Raw genomic sequence first — 23,081 nt, forward strand, 5'->3', positions numbered from 1 at the left:
TCTATCGTAGTTATAACAAACCTATAGAGTGGAATAAAAATTCATAATAAATCATATAGGGTCGTATTCCAGAACTCTACTCAATGCTCAAGTTGACTTGAGCAAGTAGTTTAATTCCAGAACTCTACTTAATACTCAAGTCAGGACTTGAGTTCGTGAGCACTGAAAATCATAGCTAAGTCCTTGCCATTAGGGTAGTATTTCCAGTGCTTGAAATCATACTCAAGTCTGCTCAAATCCTGACTTGAGCATTGAGTACAGTTCTGGAATACGACCCTCAGTCTTGAGACTTGAGTATGATTTAAAGCACTTGAAATAATATTCAAGTCCTTGCCATTAGGATCATACTTCCATTTGGTTTCGCCTTATACTATGGATTTTTTTCCATCCTTTAAACTTTAAGGGGCTTCGCCATAAAGTCTTGTTTATGATTCTGGTTGTATACCACATTGTATACTCGATGTCTATGGTATAATCATTTTCACTATTTTATACATTGACTTACAATGATTTTATACATAATATTATTAATAGTTTTGGCTTGGATACAAGTCCTTAGAGTTAATAGTTAGAGCGAGCAAAATTTTGAAGATTTGGTTTGAAATAAGGAATACAGTTTAATTTCGTTTTTTCTTATACTTAAAATAAAAATAGTCTTCGTAAAAACTGTACTTTGTAACTTCATAAAAAAATTTATTCACTGTGTATATTATGCTATTCTGGCTAGGATGGAAAAATTTATATAATTTCTTAAGAAGCACTATGGAAGACATTTTGTAATGGAATTCTAAATTACTCTGTCTTGGCTGTATAGCGCGTGAGTGCCTTTGCCTTTTCCAATGGAAAAAACAATACCAAAAAATTAACATGTTTACGTTTTGCACGTGTTGCGATTTTATAAAAAGTTAGAATCTATAGTAAAATATTATTTCTGATTAAAGAAAATATTATTTCAATACTCGTGAATAAAATGTCTCGATTAATCGTTAAGAACTTGCCGAACAAGGTAAGAAATATATCATTTAGCGTTACAAAGTGCAATTGCATCATGGAATGAAAGAAATGATATATTTCTAAAGTTACCGCATTAATTGTGACTATGTGTCGTAGGTGACGAATGAAAGTCTGAAGGAGATTTTTAGTCAAAAAGGGGAAATCACAGACGTGCAACTGAAATATACGAAAGATGGGAAGTTTAGGAACTTCGGCTTCATCGGATATCGGACAGAGGGGCAGGCTGCGGAAGCCCAAGCCTATTTTGACGGTACCTGCATCCGTTCAATGAAGATACAAGTGCAAGTTTGCACAAACTTGGGTAATGAAAATAAGCCGCGAGCATGGAGTAAATATGCGCCAGATAGCACAGCGTACAAGAATCTTCATAAAAACGTAAATGAAGACAAGAAAACATTAGTGAAACAAAAAAAAAAACTAGTAAAAAATAAAAACAAAATTACGGAATTGCTCAAGAAGGTATGTTAAGTATTTTTACTACCAATCCAAATCATTATTTATTAAATAAATCTTAATTATTGGGCACCTTTCGGCGGTTTAGGACCACAATGAGAAATGACAACATCTTCAAATAACCACTTCTTGAAATTACCATTTCTTAAGTACTACTTCTACAAAAGAACACTTATTGACACGGTCACTTCTTGAAATGGCTACTTCTTGCTGTGACCAGTTTTACAATTTAATATGTTTCAGCTTTGGATTAGGAACATTGCCACAAGTTTGACGATGGGCCTTTAAGTATATACATTAGATATTGCTTATTATTGCCCTGGAAGGTAATGTCCGTCCATCTATTGCTACTAGATTTCGCAACCATTTCACAAAAACTGGCCAATAAAACATTTCAAACAGTTCATTTTAAGTTTAGATAAATGTCTGGGCATTGAGGGTCCTGAATTGGCGATAGGGTGTAAAAATAGTAAAAAACCAATTTATAATTAAATAATAATATGGTCATTTCAAGAAATGGTCAATTTGAGAAGTGATTCAAGAAATGGTCAATTTGAGAACTACCATTGGAAACCCAAGCGTTGGGGACTCCCACCTGTCTGCCAATATGTTAAGGACACCGTTTTGTGCTGTGATGCATAAAAATGAGTACCAACGCACTTCGCTTTCATATGATGGTCTAAAAATCGTCAACACATTTGTCAGTGAACACGGTTGACACAGTACAAAAAGGTGGAAGTCAGAACAGCATCCTGAACACATTGTTGTATTGGATGCACTGTGCACTGTATGTTAGCTGAGTATAGTTGATCCACAGGCTGCATGCGTAAAAGGACTAGCAATATGCTTTGAAAAGCGTTACCTTCACTTCATCTGTCCATTGTGCAAACATGTGTGCCAACATATTACAACAACAGACAGTCAATGCCCTGCACTCTCTCTCTATATCTGCATTATCACCACAAAAGAAAAAAAAAACAATGGAAAAGCCATAAGCCACTATTACTATCAGAACTGCCAAAACGCACACAAACAAATGATAAACACTATGAAATCTTGATAATGATTGGTCGTAGTTCCTAATTTAAAAAGATGTGGGAAGTCCTGGACTGTTAATATAATTTGAACTTTACACAGTTGTTATATCATTGAAAGTTTAAGACCTTCTTTGCAATTTACGACGTTTTGATGTTATTTAAATTTTTACAATTTTCTGTATATATCGCGTTTTACTTTGTTTCTGTTTATTTCGGTATAGAATAGCGTTTATCCTTTCGTGTACTTAATAGGATTTATTATTACATCTATTTTAGACTCTCGTGTCTCCGGACTGTCTTTTTATTATTATTATTATTATATCTATTTTAGACTTTCGCCTCTCCCAAGGCCTAAAAGATTAATTTTTAATTTTTAAATGGGAGAGACGGTATTTTCCGGCAATGGCACAGTCGGCCGGGGTCAGGGACTGAGGTCTAAGAACCGGCGAACCATACGTGCCGTATCGAGCAGGACCGCTTTCTGCATTTATGCTGACGCCACTTTATTATTATTATTAGGGTGGCTTCATTCAGCGCCTATATGAATCTTCACTGCGAGGATTGCTTCGTCTAATGTAATCATCACCAATTACAGGGCAGAGCCAAGGCTAATAGGAATACTCAATATATTAATATTTACAAAGCAATACATTGCATTTTATTATATGCATAGTAATTATTATCAAGATACGATTTGCTATAATGTAAACAAAAAATAACATAATGCTATTTAGTAGCATAGTTTAGGGAAAAATGAAAATAATTTACAAAATATGAACTAACTATGACATCGTTCATCACATGAGCAATAAGAATAGTGGTATGGTATAAAGAATTTGTTTGGATTTGTTAGCATAGTTATGTTGTTAATGTTGTCATGGATGTATTGTCGAAGACATAAGTGGTTGGATATCATACTAACATTTATTAAGCCTCTTCTACACATATGAACAGGCTTATACATAAAACATACGATTGTGTGAAAAAATTGATAAAATCCTATAATAATATGATTTGTGTGATGATGATGAATAATATGATATGAGTGTTGATAGTTTCTTTACAGAGGATAGAAGTGAAAGATAACATACTTGTTTAACAGTTGCCTTTAAGATAATTTTAATTTTAGTTTTAGTAAATGATGTCTGCAGGTATTAAAGTAGCGTGTAATTATTTATATCTTTCATTAAATCTGTTACATGATTAGAGGTCGGATACTCTTCCAATTGATGACTGGAAATGGTAATGAAGATATTTGTTTCAACAAACTGTCTCGAAATTTTCATTATAATTTTAATATTATAATTCTTTTTAAATAATATTCCCACCAAAGTTTTTGACAAATGTTTCTGCAATTTGGCATATTCGGCATCCAATTTTGTCGACCTGTAACTTCTATCCATTTTTTCTTTTCGAATAGGATCTTGTGGGAATCTGAAAACATTAAGGTATATTTCTAAATAATAATGATACTTTCATCATAATGATACTTTCGCACGATATTTTGCAAGTAATCTACCATGTCATCAACGGTTGTGCCTATTGCAAATTTAAAACTCGAACAAAGGCAATGTCAACAGTATCGATCATTTTATCGATACATTCTCTCTCTCAATTCGAAAGATTTTTTTGCTACTAACTTGGAAAGTTCGAGATGTTTTCTTAGTTCTCCAAAAGATAAAATTCCACCATACTGCATTGAGATAATGTTTATTTTCGTTTCTTACAGTACAAAAAATCAATTCAATAAACAAAAACTGAAATTTTATTAAAATAAGACTTACCGATGATATGTAATTCCACCACGGGTAATATTTTTGGTGCCGCTATTATTTTTGCACTCCAAAACAGCACAACGAGGCGTTTTTCAATTTGTGCGAAGATTGACACAACCATACGTAGCGAAAATGGCAGACTGAGCTCACATAGGTCTTATGAGACCTATGGTTGGCACGCGTATGAGGTTAACTAACCACTTCTACTGTATTTTCTGTTCTGTGGTTATCACATAGATCCTCGGCGACCCAGTGACCCAGATACTTAAACTGCCTTGACTGCTTTAGAGGAGCACCGCATAGACTCATAGAAGGCACGGTGGTGGTATAGGTTCTAATTTCTTTGAGGAATACTGTAATTCATCTGAGCTAAGGTCTCAAGTTACTTCTGCGGATTATATAAACAAATTCTGTTTCTATCACAGCACAAGGACGATCCACTTTTCACAGAGTTTATTGATGCTCACATCAATGATAACACAGCTTGGATCAAAGAAGCTCTGCAAAAAACCACCAACAGTGATGAAGATAGTGCAGTGGAAGATGGACAAATGGATGGTAAAGAGACGAAGGAAACGCATGAAACTGCATCTAATGATAAAAAGGAAACAAAACAAGAAGAAAAGATTGCTAACAAACAAATTAGTGACTTGGAGGTATAAAATGCAAAAAATTGTATCTATCTACTAAAAATACTAACATAGATCAATTTTTTAATGGACTGTGTAAATTTATTACAAATTTTAACTCATTGCCTTTCAATGATACTGATTTGATATTTCATAAAACAATTTTTTCATAATTATATACATAAATATCTCATAGATCTGTGGACCAAACACATTGAGCCTCTGTTTACAGTACATGAAAATTTTAATGAAATGTGTTGGAAATGATACTAAAGTAGATGAAATCCCACAAAATGAAGAAAAGGCAAAGAAAGTCAGAAATAGACCACTGTTTCATGTTAAAGTAAGTAGAACAAGATTTACATCAGCCAATAAATACTACTTTCGAAAATATATCTATGAAATGTGAAGGAATATTTGTCTTAAAGCCAAATCAAAATTCAACCATAAAAAAAATTACATTTACAGATAGCTGGCCTGCCGTACAAGACAAAGAAAAAAGACATAAAGGAGTTCTTTAGGCCACTAGTGCCATTCACAATCAGATTGCCTCTTGGCAAGGGAACGAAAGTAGCAGGGTTCTGCTATGTTGGCTTCAGGACTGAAAAGGAAATGAAGAAAGCACTTGCTAAGGATAAGTTGTTTTTGGGTCTGAATTATTATTATATAATTTTTTCCCAGAACGTAAAATGATGTTTGCAGGGTTGCTACCTTTTGTAAAATTTGAAATAGTTGTGTAACAGAATAATAATTACGATAATAACGCACACACTCGTAGCCTCAGCCCGCCCATGTGTGTACAACCACAAATTACACCCAAACTCACTCGAGAAATAAATGTAGGCCATATAAATATTTATCCCGGCCCGGTCGTCGAACCCGGGACCTCTGCGCGACACTCCAGCATGGTAAACGGGCCACAGAGGCATTAAATACATAAATACCGAATGTTGTGACATTCTAATTATTCTAATAATATATTTTCATTTAACAAATTCTTGCATTTCATAAAGTACAGAGGCATGATCTTATTCTTCCAAGATGCCAGGTTTTTTTAACCGACTTTATAAAAAGGTTCTCAATTCAACTGTTTTTTTTTTGTATGTATGTTACACAATAACTCATTTGTGAACCAATTTTGATGATTCTTTTTTTGTTGGAAAGAGGGTACTTCAGTATTAGTCCCATTTAAATTTGAAGAAAATATTCCACCTCTAAGGGTGGAAAACTAGGGGATGAATCCGGTTTCGCGCACTTTCCGGTAACCGATCTTAATAAAACTTGGCAAAATATTATGTAATTCCACGAACTTTTGAGTTCAGTTTTTTTTTATAAAGTTTTTAAAATTAAATTAAAATTAAAAAAGTTCGGTCTTTTATTGTGTAAACGTAACTAATATTCAGGCGATAGAATATTTATAAACTGCAATCGCTAGCCGCATGTAAACTGGCAAGCCTCTTGTACGTTGAACTGTCATTTTACAGTCTTGGAAATATATACTATATTTTTTCCAAGACTGGTTTTTGCAAATCACGTGCAAATTAGTCTACAAGAAAGAACTCTATTATCTCATAATAATGCGACACACCCGAAGTCGCAGTAACTACCTCTCATAATTTTGCTTTTACAAAATTTTAATGCATATAGAAATTTTCAGGTAATCATCGTGTGCATGTACACCAATATGAGGATAAAGCAAAGAAAGCAGCTGAGGAAGAGGAACAAAGTACTAAGATAAAGAATCAAGAAGTAAGTACAACTTCTTTATTGTATAAAATTATTCCAGTTAATCTAAACCCTTAGTTCCCAAAGTGGTCCAGGTGGAACCCCAGGGGTCCACGGTAGACTCGACGGGGGTCTACGTTGGCGTGACATAAAAATGGGGGTTCACAATTCATAAGCGGCGGTCCACGAAAATTTATCTGCTTTCGATAGTGAAGAACTAAAATGTTGGCTTGATTTCACCTATCAATGCAGGCAGATAATATTCTAAGAAGCTCAGCGACTGTTACTAACTGTTACTGTTAATAACTCATGTCCTGAAAGAACATTTATTACACTTAGTAATAAAGGTGCTATGGTTTGCGGCAACATACTAAAAAATAATCATGTTTGTGTCAATGACATGTATATAAAGGAGTAGGATCCCAAGCAATTCGCGGATAACAGTATAATTGTTTACAAGATATATTTTCAATTATCTTTATGGTTTATCTTTTTTAGTTACCATATGAACGTCGAAGATGCGAATGATGTGTGTCAGGACCATAACTAGCCAAAGGCTGGTGGTCTGTCTATCCATTTCCCAAAAAAGCGTGAATCCTCTGCATTATAATCATATGTATTTTAAAATAAATAAATATTTATTATTGTTCATTATTATGAATTCTGCTTATTCTTACATCGTATAATGAAATAAATCACTAAATTTAGAATAAATCACCGAAAAACGCAGTGAAAACTAACTGCGTTTTTCGGTGATTTATTTTGGCGTAATGCGTAAATAAGCGTAATTTTGGCCATGCTTTTTTCTTACTTTCCCCATCGTCCCGGCAACAGTACTATCTGCTAACACAAGTTAAATCCTTTTATGGGGTCAGGATGTTGCCTGACTGATCAGCAATCAATCAATAACTAATTAATTGTAATTATTTTTACATTATTTGATGGTATTTATAATGGCTATCAATAAAGTTATTGTTGTTGTTTGTCTCTTAACTATTAAAGTATAATAAATTGTGATTTTTAACTTCACACTATTGGTAATTTCACTTCAATTTTATATAAATTGAAACGTATGTGTTATGTTTGGCATATTTTTAGAAAGAATCCAATGAAGAAAGTATTGGCGAAAGTGGCAGCATTTTTGTGAGAAATCTACCTTACATAGTTTCAGAAGAAGAACTTACTAATCTATTTGAAAAATATGGTTTGTATTTGTTGTTCATTTTTACAACTATGTGTTCACCGTTTTCTTTACTTTGACGCATTTAGGCCAACTTACATACTATGAGAATTGAAATGCCATACCAAAATAATATTATTTATTGAGTTTCTTTTACTTGTAAAGTATTTTTTTATTAACTTTAGTTTCAATTTATTTCCTTAAATGGTCACCACAAACATCATTTAATTTTTTATTAATACAGGACCCCTAACCGAAATAAATATGCCAATAGACAAAGTATTAAGACAACCAAAAGGCTTCGCAACGGTTACTTTTGTAATGCCCGAGCATGCAGTCAAGGCGTATACGGAACTCGACGGCACAGCGTTTTGCGGTAGAATGCTACATCTTCTACCTGCTAAGACAGAGAAATTGGACAATGAGAGTGATGATGGTAAGTAGAGCCATTTATACAAAAAAGTAAAAATTTTAATTGGCTTACAAAAATACATATTGAAGTTATCGTTAAGGTAGACAGTGGATATTTTAATATTACGAGACGAAATACAAACCTGATAATAACGGGTTAGGAGCCTCAGCTCGCCCTTTTATGCGGTGGCGCAGTCAATTATTTTGATCCTTGTCCGGTAGAAAGTTTAATTGCAAAATCCCAGACCTCGACTGCATGATGTTGATAACGACTTCACGCATTAACTGCGTGCAGTTGAAACGGACTTCATGTAGCCGATATCGCAAACATGCATTAACTGCAAACATCCAGTCAATCTATTAGCAGCCTTACACCCCACTCTGATCACCGCCCAGTCCAAGCAAAACAGTATGGCGATCGCAGGTCCATGGTGACGCTACTCACCAACAGTGCGCCGCACATCCGTCTAGCATTATTTTATTTATCTCTTCATTTACCTGCCTCTGTGGCCGAACGGTTACCATGCTGGTCTGCCACGCAGAGGGTCGGAGTTCGATTCGCTGACCAGAAGAAATATTTACATGACCTACTTTTATATCTCTCGTGAATTTAGGTGTCAACTGTGATTATCTATGGGTGTGCCCATGACACCCGCGATACAGGATTTCCCTAGTGCGGGGCTATGAGTGTGTGCGTTATTTTAGTTTATTTTTTTATTACACAACAATTAATATTTTAAATTGTTATTATTAATGTATTATATGTAATATATATTTTTAGAAGGATTATCATTTAAAGAGAAGAAAGCGAAAAAGCTGAAAGCCCAAGCGAAATCTTCACACAACTGGAACGTTTTGTTTTTGGGTGCAAACGCCATTGCGGACGTCGTCGCGGCCAATTATAACACCACTAAAGAACAGCTGCTTACCGGCGACAACAAAAGTAAGTTTTGAACATGTTTCTAGTATTCTTACTATGCAATTGATTTGTAAATACGGGGAAAATTCCCCGTATTTACAGAGGTTATTCGATATCCGAAACAACTCAATTCACAAAAAATCCTAAATTCTTGTTTTTTTATTTATATAAATTTTTGGTTTTTATTGAATTGCGGTAAACATCGATTCGCAATCACCTGATCCAAAGGTTACTTTTGCACGCCACGTGCTACCAAACAGCGGACCGACAAAGGAGCAGCCAGTGTTGTTATCTCTTTCTCAAACGCAAGCGCGCGCCTCATCAATCAGTGCGCTCGCTCACGCACTAGAATAGTCGCATAAAGATCGCTGCAATCAATTATGTCTAGTTTGTTCACCAGAACTGTATTACCATCAAGTACTTCTTCTCATTATGGACGCCAAGTGCGTGACTATTACGTATGGGGTGATGTGAAACGTTTGGTTTACACGAAGAAGATTACGAGTCTCTGAACAATTCCGCGCAAAAACCGTCTCCGCTTTCAAACTTGTGAAGTGTTAGTTCTCAGTAAGTTGAAGCGAAACTCGACAACGTTCGAATTTTTGCATAGCCAGTGATGGTGGACACTTATAGGTAGCCTAAAATTGGTAAGTACCAAAACTAAAATACAAAAAAAAGTTATAGTCAACTTCCCTAATTATTGTAAATAATTAATAAATTATAACTCAAGCTTAATATAAAAAATAGGTAATCAAGCGATCGAGAAAGATTACGTAACGTTCGAGCGCTCGGGCCTCGTTGTGGTCACTGCCCGCGCGCAGTGCATACGATTTAAAGACAATTTTGCTAAACTAGAAGTACAACTTCCTACTTGCAGACTGGATTGCGGATTTCTGTTTGCATGTTCAGCTGGCAACTGTGTCCAGAAACTTAAACTCAAATAAACACGTTTTAGCTTTTGCATATCATCAAATCATTAATTTTTAATCTCATTTACTTTTGTTATACAGGGTGGCAAAAACCAAACTGACATGAAGTGGAACTGTATATCTTTAATGCTTAAAATGGCTAAGTTTATTTAAAGTAAACATTCTTTTCATTTTCTTAACATGAATATAATAGATTAACATAATAGATTTTTTTAAACTTTACCAGAGCTGGGAATCGAATCAAGTTAATCAATGTTATTATTATTAGCTTTAACTTCTCCTTCATGTACCATTGATTTTTTCATCTTGTATTTGTATTTATATGGGCTTATTTACTTTTTCGTATACTGTACATTTGCTGCTGCTGTACATTTGAAAGTGGGACATACTTATAGAGTGCGTTATATTCCTGATTCTGAACCCAAAGAAATAATAAACTAATGAACTTAAACTTTGTTTGACCTTGATCTAACGAAGACACGTAAATTATTTGTAGGTACTTCCGCTCGCCCGATCGCCGCAAAATAGATATTTATTCTAACGTCGAATTGACTGAAATGTTGCACCATCTTTAAGCAATAAGTGGTGATAGTGTGAGGCAAGCTATTGAAATGTTCCCAAATCGGAGTTTATGCGGAGGGGGTGAACAGTGCCGAAGTGTTGCGTGAGAGGATTATCTTAGCATTTTATACTGTGAGACAAAATGTGTTTGTGTTGAACAATTTAAAAAAAAATTTACTATTCCGTACTAGACTATGAATTGTGGAAAACGGTGAACATTTTGAACACAAGCTCCGTACCACGTAAGTGTAAATAAACTGTAAATAACTAAAAAATCAATCATTTTTTAACTACGGCAAAAACCTCAAATCTTATTAAATGATAACTAGTTACTAAAACATAAACTTATCTTTTTTAGTACGTAAACCATTTCGATGATAGTTCAAGTAAAAAATAATTAACATAAAAAATAATAAGTAAGTAATAAAACGTAAATGTGAAATCATTGTTATTGTTGCTGTCTCATTCGGCACTCGCTTGGTAGTATTCCCATTGCATTCGAAATCGAGCGTAAAGGGAAACGGTTTATTCATATGTATACTTCAAAACACATATTTTGTTGATTTATTTTTTGTTCTATCCCATATGTTAATTTTATTTTAGTCTATGTTAAGTTGTAACATGATTTATCTCACTTTCAAATATACAGCCTGTATAATTATATGTACTTACTTATTTAAAGCTACACTTTCCGACTCACTGATAGAAATAGAACGCATACTTCAAGAATTTAAAAGTATTAATGTGATTCCAATCTGGTAATTGCTAATTGGAGGTACACGCTTTGTCCGCGTTAGCAAGAAAGCTAGTCGATTGACAATGGCGTCTCTTACGGTATAAATTCTTTCGTTTATGCCAGTGGAAAACGGGTTATGGACGCAAAATAAATGAATTACGAAACTGAATGTTATTAAGTAAGAAGGAAGGAAGCATAGCTCGCTATTGTTTATAAATAAATTGCTTTGTTTTTTTATGATTTTAATTCTTATTGTAACAAGTAAACTTTATTTTCCAACAAAAAAATCCAAAATGAGGCCTACAAAGACGTAAAATGAATTTAAACGTTCGATGTTTTATTACATAATTAATTTAAATGTTTAGACACCAGTGCGGCCGTGAGACTTGCCCTCGGTGAAACTCAGCTCGTAGCTGAAACAAGAGCTTTCCTCGAGAACAATGGAGTGTATTTGGATGCTTTCAATAAGGTAATATATTTACATTGAGTTAATTGGTACTAATCATTATGTATTCTATAGCTAGTGTCCGCGAAGTTATTTTTATTGCTCTAGTATCTACAGAAAATACCTGTAGCTTGAAACAAGGTACAACTCACTACAATTCACTAGAAGTAGAGCTCCTTGTGAAAGAGTTCGTCCAGGGAAGTACTGCCACCTTACCTATTTCTGCCGCCAAGCAGTAACGTTAGCATTACTGAGTTCCGGTTTTGAAGGGTAAAGGTGCTGCTGAAATTACAGGCGCATGGGATGTGTCAAGCTATGTCTCAGGGTGACGGGCGCAGTGACAGTGCCCCTCAGATCTTTGCGATTTAAAACTCTAAGGACACTGCAATCGTTATGGATAGGCGTGTAGTTTACCATCAGGCGCACGACTTGATTATCCCGTCACATGATATTATAAAAAAAACTGATTGTTTGGTATGAAAACAAAACGTTTAGAAGGATGAGACCAGAATCGGATTTCATGTTTTATTAAGACATTTTAGCCACCGAACAATTTGTTGTTTTTTTTATATCAGCCGTATATCGATGAACAATATTTTATAATTTTATGCTGTCACCTGACCCGCCCAGTCTCACTTTAGTTTACCTGCTTGGTGACCCACATCTGCGTTATTATAAAATTATAAAATAAATTGTGGTTGTTCATCTAACCGATATCTAGGAGTTTATAATACTCTATGTGAGTAACAAGCTTTGCCGAATAAAACTGAGAAATGCTAAAGTCACGTGTTATGCTCATTTCAGTGAATTCAAAACTTTAAAATGCTATCTATCATATATATTGAGGCTATCAGCGCGATAGTGGTGTAAGCCCATGAAATGCATATAGAAGATAATGAGGGATTTAAAATTAACCAAATTCATCCAAAGTGATATTATAAATGCGAAAGTAACTCTGTTGTTACGTTTTCACGCCTAAACGGTTGAACCAATTTTGATGAATTTTGGTATAGAGATAGATAGGACCTAGGACATAGGCTACTTTTTGTCATAAAAATAAATCTTAGAGTGGTTACAATAGGGGTTAAAACTTTGTATGGAGATCCAATAAACATGTGATAATTAGTATAGTACTATAGGCTACTCGAAATACTTATTCTACGCAGACGAAGTCTCGGGCACCACCTAGTTTGTTGATAATATATATTATGACCTATATCGAAATAATATTTAATAATTTAATTAATATGTACATGAAAACAACATCAAAATGTAAAATAATTACGTAATTTAGTATCATTTCAAAAGCTCTGAGTGGCACTGCAACTGTTATGAACAGGCGTGTAGCTTACCATCAGGCGAACGACTTGTTCGTCCCGTCACTTGATAAAAAAAAAAGTAATATTGTACAAAAAAAATGTGAGTTACACGACTTTTGCGCTGATAGCCTCAAATTATTACTTGTTGTAATACTGTTGTTACTAAACTGTAATTCTTAAATAAAATGGAATTGTTAACCCACGCATCAAATACACATTAAAGAGGTGATAAATGTGACTATTCCATATTTCAGCCAGCGAAAAAAAGATCAAAAACATGTGTAATTGTAAAAAATCTACCAGCGAATACAGACAAAGACGAAATAAAAACGACATTTGCAAAACATGGCCATATAGCAAGATTTCTAATGCCTAAACACGGCATTACAGCTCTCGTCGACTTTGTTGAACCATTTGAAGCTAAAAAGGCGTTTACTAAATTGGCTTATTCTCAGTTCAAAGCTGCTCCTTTATATTTAGAATGGGCACCGGAAAATGTCTTTGTAAAGTCTGCAGAAGTTGTACCAAGCCAGGGGAGTGATGAGGAACAGGTAAAAACGAGTGTGAAAAATGAAGAAAATGAAATTAAAGCAAGGGCACATTTGGCAGATAACGAAATACACGCAAACGAAACAAGTCAAGATAATATAGATGATAATATAGACACACGCGAACCAGAAAATTCAACAACATTATTTGTAAAAAATCTTAATTTTAAAACTACTGAAGCATCTTTAAAATCGGTAAGCTATACTTTCCCTTTATTCAACAAAGAACGTGATTATATTATGAGCTGTATTAGGGCCACAGCATACGTAACATGATTTTTCCTGTCCCATACGGGTCCCGTCCCCTTCCCGTCCCCGTCCCGTATACTGCGACCTTTAGTCTTTAGTTTTAGACCTTTAGTAAATGGACATACCAGAACCAACCCACAAAATGTCACTTTCGAGATAATTAGATTTTTGTATCAACAGTGTATAGAAATGAATACTGAATAATTAAATTATTTGAGATAAACAACTTTACAGAATTATGTGTAGCATTGAGGATCATGTAGGGAATCTGCTACTTTTAAATTTTTCTTTGATTTAGTCAATTTTTCAAACCAAAGCCCGACGATCTTTTATTGCAAGTATATTGTTTCGTGGGTTGGTTCATTATTCCAAAAAGTTAACGTTTTACATATTAATGTAATTAATTTTAAAATCACATTGTTTTCTATTACCTTTTTAGTGTGACATGAACATACCAGTTTTACACATTCAAATCGTACACATACCTACTTATTTAAGTAAAGCACTGTTGTTCATCATCCCACATTACCTAATCACTATCGTCCATTTCCACCTCAAAATTAATTTCACTAAATGAACATTTTTTCCTCGCAGCATTTTTCGAGTTGCGGAAATATTTACAATGTGACTATAGCAAAGAAGAAGGACCCAAAGGTACCTGGGCAGTTCCTATCTATGGGGTATGGTTTTGTACAATTTTATAAAAAGCTACACACAAACGAAGCTCTTAAATCTCTTCAAGGATCAATGTTGGACGGCAAAACGCTCGAATTAAAACGATCTGAAAGAGGAAACATGTAAGTCAATGACAGACACGATGTTTTACTATTATTTTTTTGTGAAATTACTCCACTTATTTGTTGTTATTATTATAACAAAGATCGAAACACTAAAAAAAAATTTATTCGATCCGACTGGATTCGAACCAGCACCCTCAGGCATTCCGTGCCAGATGCTCTGTAAATTTAGCCACGGAACAAACCAGCAGACCTTACGAATCTTTCTGTCTGTTTATTGCAGATCTTTGTTTTTAACTACTTTTTTTCCGTAACGCCATCTGTAAAAAAATCATTTCCTTTAGTGATCAAATTTGAATAACAAGCAGAAACTGTGTAGTTTATTTTTGAAGTGAATTTAGTAATAGTACTTTATTTAGCCTCACAATTCATAACTCATTTATTTATAAAACAAGTTTTAGAGAAAGTTGCCTGGGCAAAAATTAAGGGTAAACACGAGACTTTGGTAAAGCTTTGTAAGTTTTTAACGCCACAACGAAAAATACTAGTTTGAATGATGGCAGTTTTACTCACTTTGTAAAAAAATATAGTCATGTGGTATCTGATTACTAACAGTTTATATCATAATACGAACCCAGTTAATAGTAATTGTCCTTTATAATAATTATGAATTAATAAATAATAATAAATAACGCTAACACTCATAGTCCCGCACTAAAACCCTGTTTCGCGGGTGTCATGGACACACGCATAGAACTCCAATGTAAATTGTTACACCCAAACTCACGAGAAAAATAAATGTAGGTCATACAAATATTTCTACCGCCCCGGGAATCCAACTTGGGACCACTGCGCGGAAAGCCAGCATGGTAACCGTTCGGCCACTGAGACATTTATATTACATTAATGTATGAGTGCACAATATTATGTTCTATTTATATTTTTTTAATGTTATACTTATTACGTGTAACATCTTTGTTTAATGTTTGACGCTTAATGTTTATTACAATGTTACAGAGATGAAGTCAAAACATCAAAGAAATCAAATAAAGATACAACCCAAAATGGAACTAAAATACTAGTACGCAACGTACCATTCCAAGCGAACAGAAACGAGCTGCATGAAATATTCAGGTAATTAAAACCATTGGTTGATATCAATGCTACGTAACTCCTAATTTATAATAGCGATAACAGAAATGTGATGTTAGTTTCTATTGCTTATTTTACTTAACGCTGTATTTTCTCACGCATACGAGGAAAACCCAGTAACGCCAACTAGCCTCATGTACTAATTAATAATTAATGGTTCATGGTTTGCAGGGCATTTGGTGAAATCAAAACATTGAGATTGCCGAAAAAATTGACCCCAGGCGCTGAACAGCATCGTGGTTTTGCTTTCTGCGATTATTATTCTAAGACTGATGCTAAGGTATATTAAATACTAGCTGGCGCCGACGACTTCGTCTGTCGAGTAGCCTACTATACTAATTTTCATAATTTTATAGGTTCTCCATACAAATTTTCATCCCCCATTTCAACCCCTTTTAGTCTGTGTTTGTCTGCTGTAAGTTGTAGATAAAAAGCTACTTTTTTTAAATAAAACTATTACTGAGTCGGACCCTAGTACCTTCGCGGTGCGGGAGGAGTGACAGTTTACGTAACAGTTATGTCGCGCTGCACGCGGGATCATTTCAACAAGATTTTTCTGACGATATTCAACGAGAAGTTGTTTAAAAAAAATACCCACCAAATTAGTCAATTATTGGTATGTGAAACCATAATAAAAATAAAAAACTTTCATTGATTATTGAAATGAAGACAAGACAAATTGAATAGATAGACGAACCATTTGGCATTTTTATCAATCAAGTCGTTACTGGATATCACTGAAAAATCTTGTTAAAACTATCACGTTTGCAGCGCGTAATAACTGTTAAGGTGACTACAGATATAGTATCGATTAGGAGCCTACAGACATAATCGACATTGTTTTCGAGTTGTTTGGGAGTGCTTAATGAGAATGTGGCATTAATTTCTAAATTCAAAATGGTTGCCAAGAATTTTTTTAAATTTTTTTTTTTTATCCTTATGGAAATGGCGTTTATATCTGAATACGTGATGGCTGACACGACTTTTCGCATTTCTAAATGCAAGATGGCGGGCACGATTTCTCGAACAATGGCAAGTTGGGTATCGTTTTCGAGATATTTGGGGGTGCTCATTAAGAATATAGCACTCATTTGTAAATGCAAGATAGAGGACACGATTTTTCAAAAAATGTAATGTAGATATCATTTCGAGGTATTTGGGGGTGCTCATTACGCATACAGCACTGATTTCTAAATCCAAGATGGCGGGCACGATTTTTCGAATAATAACAAGGTGGGTATCGTTTTCGAGGTATTATGGGGTGCTCATTACGAATATAGCACTTATTTGTAAATCCAAGATGGCGGACACGTTTTTTCATGAAATGCAATATGGGTATCATTTTCGAGGTATTTGGGGGTGCTCGTTACGAATATAGCACTTATTTTTAAATCCAAGTTGGCGGGCACGGTTTTTCAGAAAAAAATGCAATATGGGTATCGTTTTCAAGGTTTTTTGGGGGTGCTCATTACGAATAAAGCACTTGTTTATAAATCCAAGATGGCAGATACGACTTTTCAAAAAAATGCTATATGGGTGTCCTTTTGGGGGTATTTGGGGAGTGTTCATTACGAATATGGCACTCATTTCTATATCCAAGATGGCGGGTACGATTTTTCGAATAATGGCACATTGGGTATTGTTTTCGAGGTATTTGGGGGTGCTCATTACGAATATAGCACTTATTTGTAACTCGAAAAATCGTGCCCGCCATCTTTGATATAGAAATGAGTGCCATATTCGTAATGAGCATCTCCAAATACCTCGAAATGAGTACCCACATTGCATTTTTTTTAATGTGTCCGCCATCTTAGATTTACAAATAAATGCTATATTCGTAATGAGCCTGAGTTGTCTCCTGTTCACATATGCCTACGCCTATACCGCCTCTCACTTGAGACTGGTGTAGTTCCCAGGTCGTGGAAGCTTGCAAACGTGTAACCTGTGCCCAAAAAGAGAAGCAGAGTTGACTCTGTCAACTATAAACCTATCTCAGTCACTTCCATACTCTGCAAGATTATGGAACGTGTACTCAACAACCGTCTCCTCTCGTACCTTGAAGATAACGACCTTGTCAGTGATCGCGAGTACGGATTCCGACGAGGGCGATCAACGCGATCTTCTTGTGTTTGCCTGTCACAGATGGAGCGAGGCTATAGAAAAGAAAGGTGAAGCACTTGCAGTGTCTTTGGATATTTCTAAAGCCTTTGACAGGATCTGGCACGCAAGCCTTTTAAGTAAGCTCTTATGGGCTTCCCACTGACCTTTGCAATTTGATCTCGGATTTAATAATAATAATAATAACGCACACACTCAACATAGCCCCGCACTAGGGAAACCCTGTGTCGCGGGTGCCATGGACACACACATAGACAACCACAAATTACACCCAAACTCACGAGAGAAATAATTGTAGGCCATACAAATATTTCTCCCGGCCCGGGAATCGAACCTGGGACCTCTGCGTGGCAGTCCGGTATGGTAACCGTTCGGCCACGGAGGCAGTTCATATTTCTTGAGCGAACGTTCGATTCGAGTGGTCTTAGGAGGCTACTCTTCCGAACATATGACGATAGATTCCTCAGGGTTCCGTACTGTGTCGGCGGACACGCACCCACTTCGGCGCAGACGTACGTGGGAAGGCGAACGCAGTTCACTTTTCGCCTGGTACCCTAGTGGCCTCGTCTGGGGAGCGGGTCGGACGACAACCGACCCACCCCTCCGTTGGCGCGGGAGCCCTGGCGCAAGCTAGGGCGGCCGGGCGGCGTCGTGGTGAATGTTCACCGATCCCACGGCGCTGACTCAACCGGCGCGAGGTAAACCCGGGGGGTTTTAGTGGGGTAGGCCCCCAGTCTAGGGGGAGAGTCCCCACATAACCCCTGAGTCTCCCTGGATTCAGGGGTATCTATAAAGATTTCCCCCCCGTAAAAAAAAATGTGTCTTCAACTCTCTTTCTCTTGCATATCAATGATATGTCAATTCCAGGTACCTTTGCGTATGCTGATAACAACACAGTTGTAGATAGATACTTGGCCAATGCAAGGGGTAGTGGAGAGGAAATACAGTCTTGTCGAGAGTCCATGGTTAGCCGTTTGGATTTGACACTCCAGGCAGTCTCCAGTTGGGGCGATGCCAATCTTGTCAAATTTAACGCTACCAAAACGCAGTCGTGTCTATTCTCCATAAAACGGAGTCCCTTTGAGCTGACTCCAATTTTTCGTGATATATTCATACCGATAGCCGACTGTCTCCAGCTACTTGGAATGGACCTGTCATCCAATTTGTACTTAGAATTAGTAATTCGTTTCAATGTCTTCTACATTGAATCCATGGCCAAACATGCAGCAAGGAAGCTTGGGATCCTTTCCAGGGTGAGGCATTACTTCACACCGGGACAGTTGCTTCAGCTATACCAAGCACACGTCCGGTCGTGCATGGAGTACTGCTGCCATCTTTAGGATGGTTCTGCTACATACCAACTGGCCACCTTGAATTCAATTGACAACCGTGCGAAGAAGTTTATTGTTGACTCGGAATTAGTGGAGGCGAAGCTGCAGAGCCTTGAACACCGCCGTACAGTGCTTACCATTATTCGAAAAATCGTGCCCGCCATCTTGGATTTAGAAATGAGTGCCATATTCGTAATGAGCACCCCCAAATAACTCGAAAACGATACCCAACTCGCCATTATTCGAAAAATCGTGCCTGCCATCTTGGATTTAGAAATGAGTGCCATATTCGTAATGAGCATCCCCAAATATCTCGAAAACGATATACAACTTGCCATTGTTCGAAAAATCGTGCCCGCCATCTTGGATTTACAAATGAGTGCCATATACGTAATGAGCATCCCCAAATACCTCGACAAGGATACCCATATTGCATTTTTTTTAAAAATGGGGCCCGCCATCTTGGATTTAGAAATGCGAAAAGTCGTGTTAGCCATCATGTATTCAGAGATAAATGCCATTTCCAGAAAGATTACCAAAAATTATTTTTTGAAATTTCTTGGCAACCATTTTGGATTTAGAAATTAATGCCACATTCTCAATAAGCACCCCCCAAACAACTCGAAAAGTCTATAATTCTCGTTGTCGATCGATAATGTCGATTATATCTGTAGGCTCCTAATCGACATTGTCGATCGTATCTGTAGGCACCTTTAAGTAAGCTGTCTCTCCTCCCACACCGCGCAACTACCACAGGAACAGACTCAGTTATGACACTATGACATTTTCGACCAGCGCTACTATTTCAGACTGCGTTCGAAGCGCTATGCCAATCGACCCATTTGTATGGGCGACGTTTAGTACTTGAATGGGCAGACCAGACGGACGAGATCGAAGACGTTACCATGCTGCGAAAAAGAACCGCTCAATCATTCAACGCTAAAACACCAGGCGGAAAGAAGTCTAGAAAAGCTGCGGTCGATGTAGAAACATTTGTTGACGGCAAGAAATAGCGTCATTATATTTATTGAAATGTATGATATTGTTAATAAAATTTTATTTTCATATTAGCCCATGGCTTTGTTTGGATTTTAGTAATATTTTTAACCGACTTCAAAAAAAGGAGGAGGTTCTCAATTCGGCTGTTTTTTTTTTTGTATGTATGTTAAGCTATAACTCCGGTATTTGTGAACTGATTTTCATGATTCTTTTTTTGTTGGAAAGATAGTGGTCCCATTTCATTTTGAAGAAAATCATCCACCTCTAAGGGTGGCTGATCACGCATGAACATTCATTTATAAACATAGCGCCTAAATTTTACTTAAGGAGCAATTATTTTAATGGTTGGTTTTGCTATTCTCCAATTCAAGGCATTTTTCTCTCTCAATATACTTTCAGTAGTGAGAACCGATTTTTATTATCTCCTGTGTCAAGTCCTGTACAGTGGCGAACTAGGGGTTATTTCTAAAAAACCTGGCAAATAGATGTAAATCCACGTACTTTTGAGGTTGGTTTTTTAGTACTCTGTACTGAGTTTATGTTGTTATAACTTATTTATGACACCAAGCGACGGGACGAACAAGTTGTTCGCTTGGTGGTGATAAGTGACACGCCTACCCATAATAGTTGCAGTACCTCTCAAAGCTTTAAATCGCAAATATCTGAGGGGCACTGCCACTGCGCGCGTCAACTTGTTAATGAGGTGCCTGTAATTTCACCGACACCCTTAGGCCACAAATTTGCAACAGCGGTGCGTTCAGCGAGGCGTACGTCTTGTGTTGAATACGTCCAACATAATTTACCCTTCAAAACCGGAATTGACGGTAGAAATAAGATGACAGCACTTCACTAGACGAACTCATGGATAAGGAGGACTCAACTGCTACTTAACAGTGTACTGTTAAGTAGCAGTGGAGCTAGGTGCTGTAGCTCCTTGTAAATGAATCTGGCAAGTTTGTTGAGACGTATGTGTTAGAATTTCAGAGGTCTCTTAAATTGACCCTAGTGTATACGAAATTAAAACCTATCAATCACTTATTGTTTTATCACAGCTATATCACAACATATATATTACTTTATTGTAAAGTATTACAGTACCTAACTGCATCAAATAGGCTAGGGTCCTATATCTCGTCGTGGTGAATGTTCACTGATCCCACGGCGCCGACTCAACCGGCGAGAGGGAAACCCGGGGGGGTTTTAGTGGGGTAGGCACTCCAGCTTGGAGGGAGAGTCCCCACATAACCCCTGAGTCTCCCTGGGCTCAGGGGTATCCATAAAGATTTCCCCCCCGTCAAAAAAAAAAAAAGGGTCCTATGTCTTTATTGTGTTGGTACATCTAATATGCACATGAGGTATACAGTACTTAATTGACTTAGTTAGACTGTACCAAACACTGATATGTATATTGTTTACTATATTCAAGAAACAAGCACATTCAACATTATTATGGGTTAATAATTGGAATATAGGTACATACCTACTATAACATTTTGATAACAATCGTACTAATAATATCGACAACGTATTTTGTTAACCCTTCTATGTAAAAAGGTATCAAATACATTGTGTACAATTTTGATAGCACCAATTAGTATTTTATGTTATCTAGGAGCGATAATGTCGATTAGTCAAGTCTAAATATCACATTGAAGGTTTTTTATTCACTTAGGATTTTTATTTTATATCAAGTGGCATTTTGTATGTACAAGCCGAGTAATATTAAACTTAATGATGCACGTGACTTTAACCGCGAATTAGGTAAATAACCGCTTTAAGTTCTGAATTTCGAAGCCTGTTCTGAACAAACATCCAGACAGACAGATAAAAATTCTAAAAGCATTTTAAGTCTAAACCTTATCCAGTGTGACCATAAAGGTAAGCGTCCAGAGTTCATTTTAGTATACGTTGTATACAAATTCATACAACTGTGTCCACTTATACGCATCGCACGGCCATACTCCTATCGGTAATACCGACGCAGTAGAGTATTTGAAATTTTACTACTCAAGTAAATAATCGTCATTTAGTCGGTCCACTGTTTTTCAAAGTTACAAGTATGTTTTGTTTGTGCAGGCTGGAATAAGCGTATTTCGGCGGCGTCATTCTTCAATCTCTAGATCCACAGCACCTAGCTTAGATCTGATTGCACTAACAGTCGTGATTTTAGAATTAGGGCGCAGTCAAATTAGCTGCTGTTAGCCGCGCTGCAGCCACGCGATTGTCACGTTTCATACAATTTCTAGAAGCACTGCAACCGCGCGGTGGTCGCGCCACAGTCGCGCTGCAGCCACTCTCGTCTCGGTTGCATCACGGTTAGCGAGGTATTCATGTTAATTTTTCAAATTAACTACGATGGACGAAAATCGAGTTGAAGAATTTATAGAGAATGCAGAACAACACCTTGCAATATGGGATATCAGTTCAAACAGTTATTCTATATGTACGTATATTCCAATCGACTGGAAAAAAAGGCATGGGAAAATTTATGTCTAAAATTTATTGACAATTTTGAAATTAAAACTACAAATGAAAAGACAGCAGATTGTGAGTAATTTTTAATATCTATATGTGATTCAGAGTTCTTCTATCAGAGTTCTTGGGGCACACACATCACGTATAGATATTAAAAATTACTCACAACCTGCTATGTTTTTTGTCATTTGTAGTTTTACTTTCAAAACTGTCAATAAATTTTCGCATTCCTTTTTTTCCAGTCTATTTGAATAACTGGCAGAACTGATGTCCCATATTGCAAGGTGTTGTTCTGCATTCTCTATAAATTCTTGAACTCGATTTTCGTCCATCGTAGTT

At 36.3% G+C, this 23,081-nt stretch overlaps 1 protein-coding gene across 1 annotated transcript; it reads left to right on the forward strand.

Moving 5' to 3' along the window:
* The first annotated feature begins 970 nt into the window (after positions 1-970).
* Positions 971-20,324, forward strand: LOC113235607 (probable RNA-binding protein 19). Its single transcript, XM_026471375.1, has 15 exons — positions 971-1,006; positions 1,111-1,473; positions 4,705-4,935; positions 5,141-5,251; positions 5,377-5,557; positions 6,566-6,657; positions 7,732-7,837; positions 8,058-8,249; positions 9,006-9,167; positions 11,735-11,838; positions 13,388-13,876; positions 14,525-14,727; positions 15,685-15,801; positions 15,991-16,099; positions 20,078-20,324. The coding sequence occupies exons 1-15, from the start codon at positions 971-973 to the stop codon at positions 20,279-20,281; spliced, it is 2,700 nt and encodes an 899-aa protein (XP_026327160.1). The 3' UTR covers positions 20,282-20,324.
* The last annotated feature ends 2,757 nt before the right edge of the window (positions 20,325-23,081 follow it).

This window comes from Hyposmocoma kahamanoa, unplaced genomic scaffold (assembly GCF_003589595.1).
Source record: "Hyposmocoma kahamanoa isolate Upper Pololo Valley unplaced genomic scaffold, ASM358959v1 88, whole genome shotgun sequence".
NCBI lineage: Eukaryota > Metazoa > Arthropoda > Insecta > Lepidoptera > Cosmopterigidae > Hyposmocoma > Hyposmocoma kahamanoa.

Excerpts from the sequence above, each read along its gene's own strand:
- LOC113235607 (XM_026471375.1), top strand. The coding sequence starts at position 971 with ATGTCTCGATTAATCGTTAAGAACTTGCCGAACAAG. Across the intron at positions 11,839-13,387 it reads ATTTGGATGCTTTCAATAAG|CCAGCGAAAAAAAGATCAAA; the intron begins GTAATATATTTA and ends TCCATATTTCAG. Across the intron at positions 16,100-20,077 it reads ATTCTAAGACTGATGCTAAG|ACTGCGTTCGAAGCGCTATG; the intron begins GTATATTAAATA and ends CTACTATTTCAG.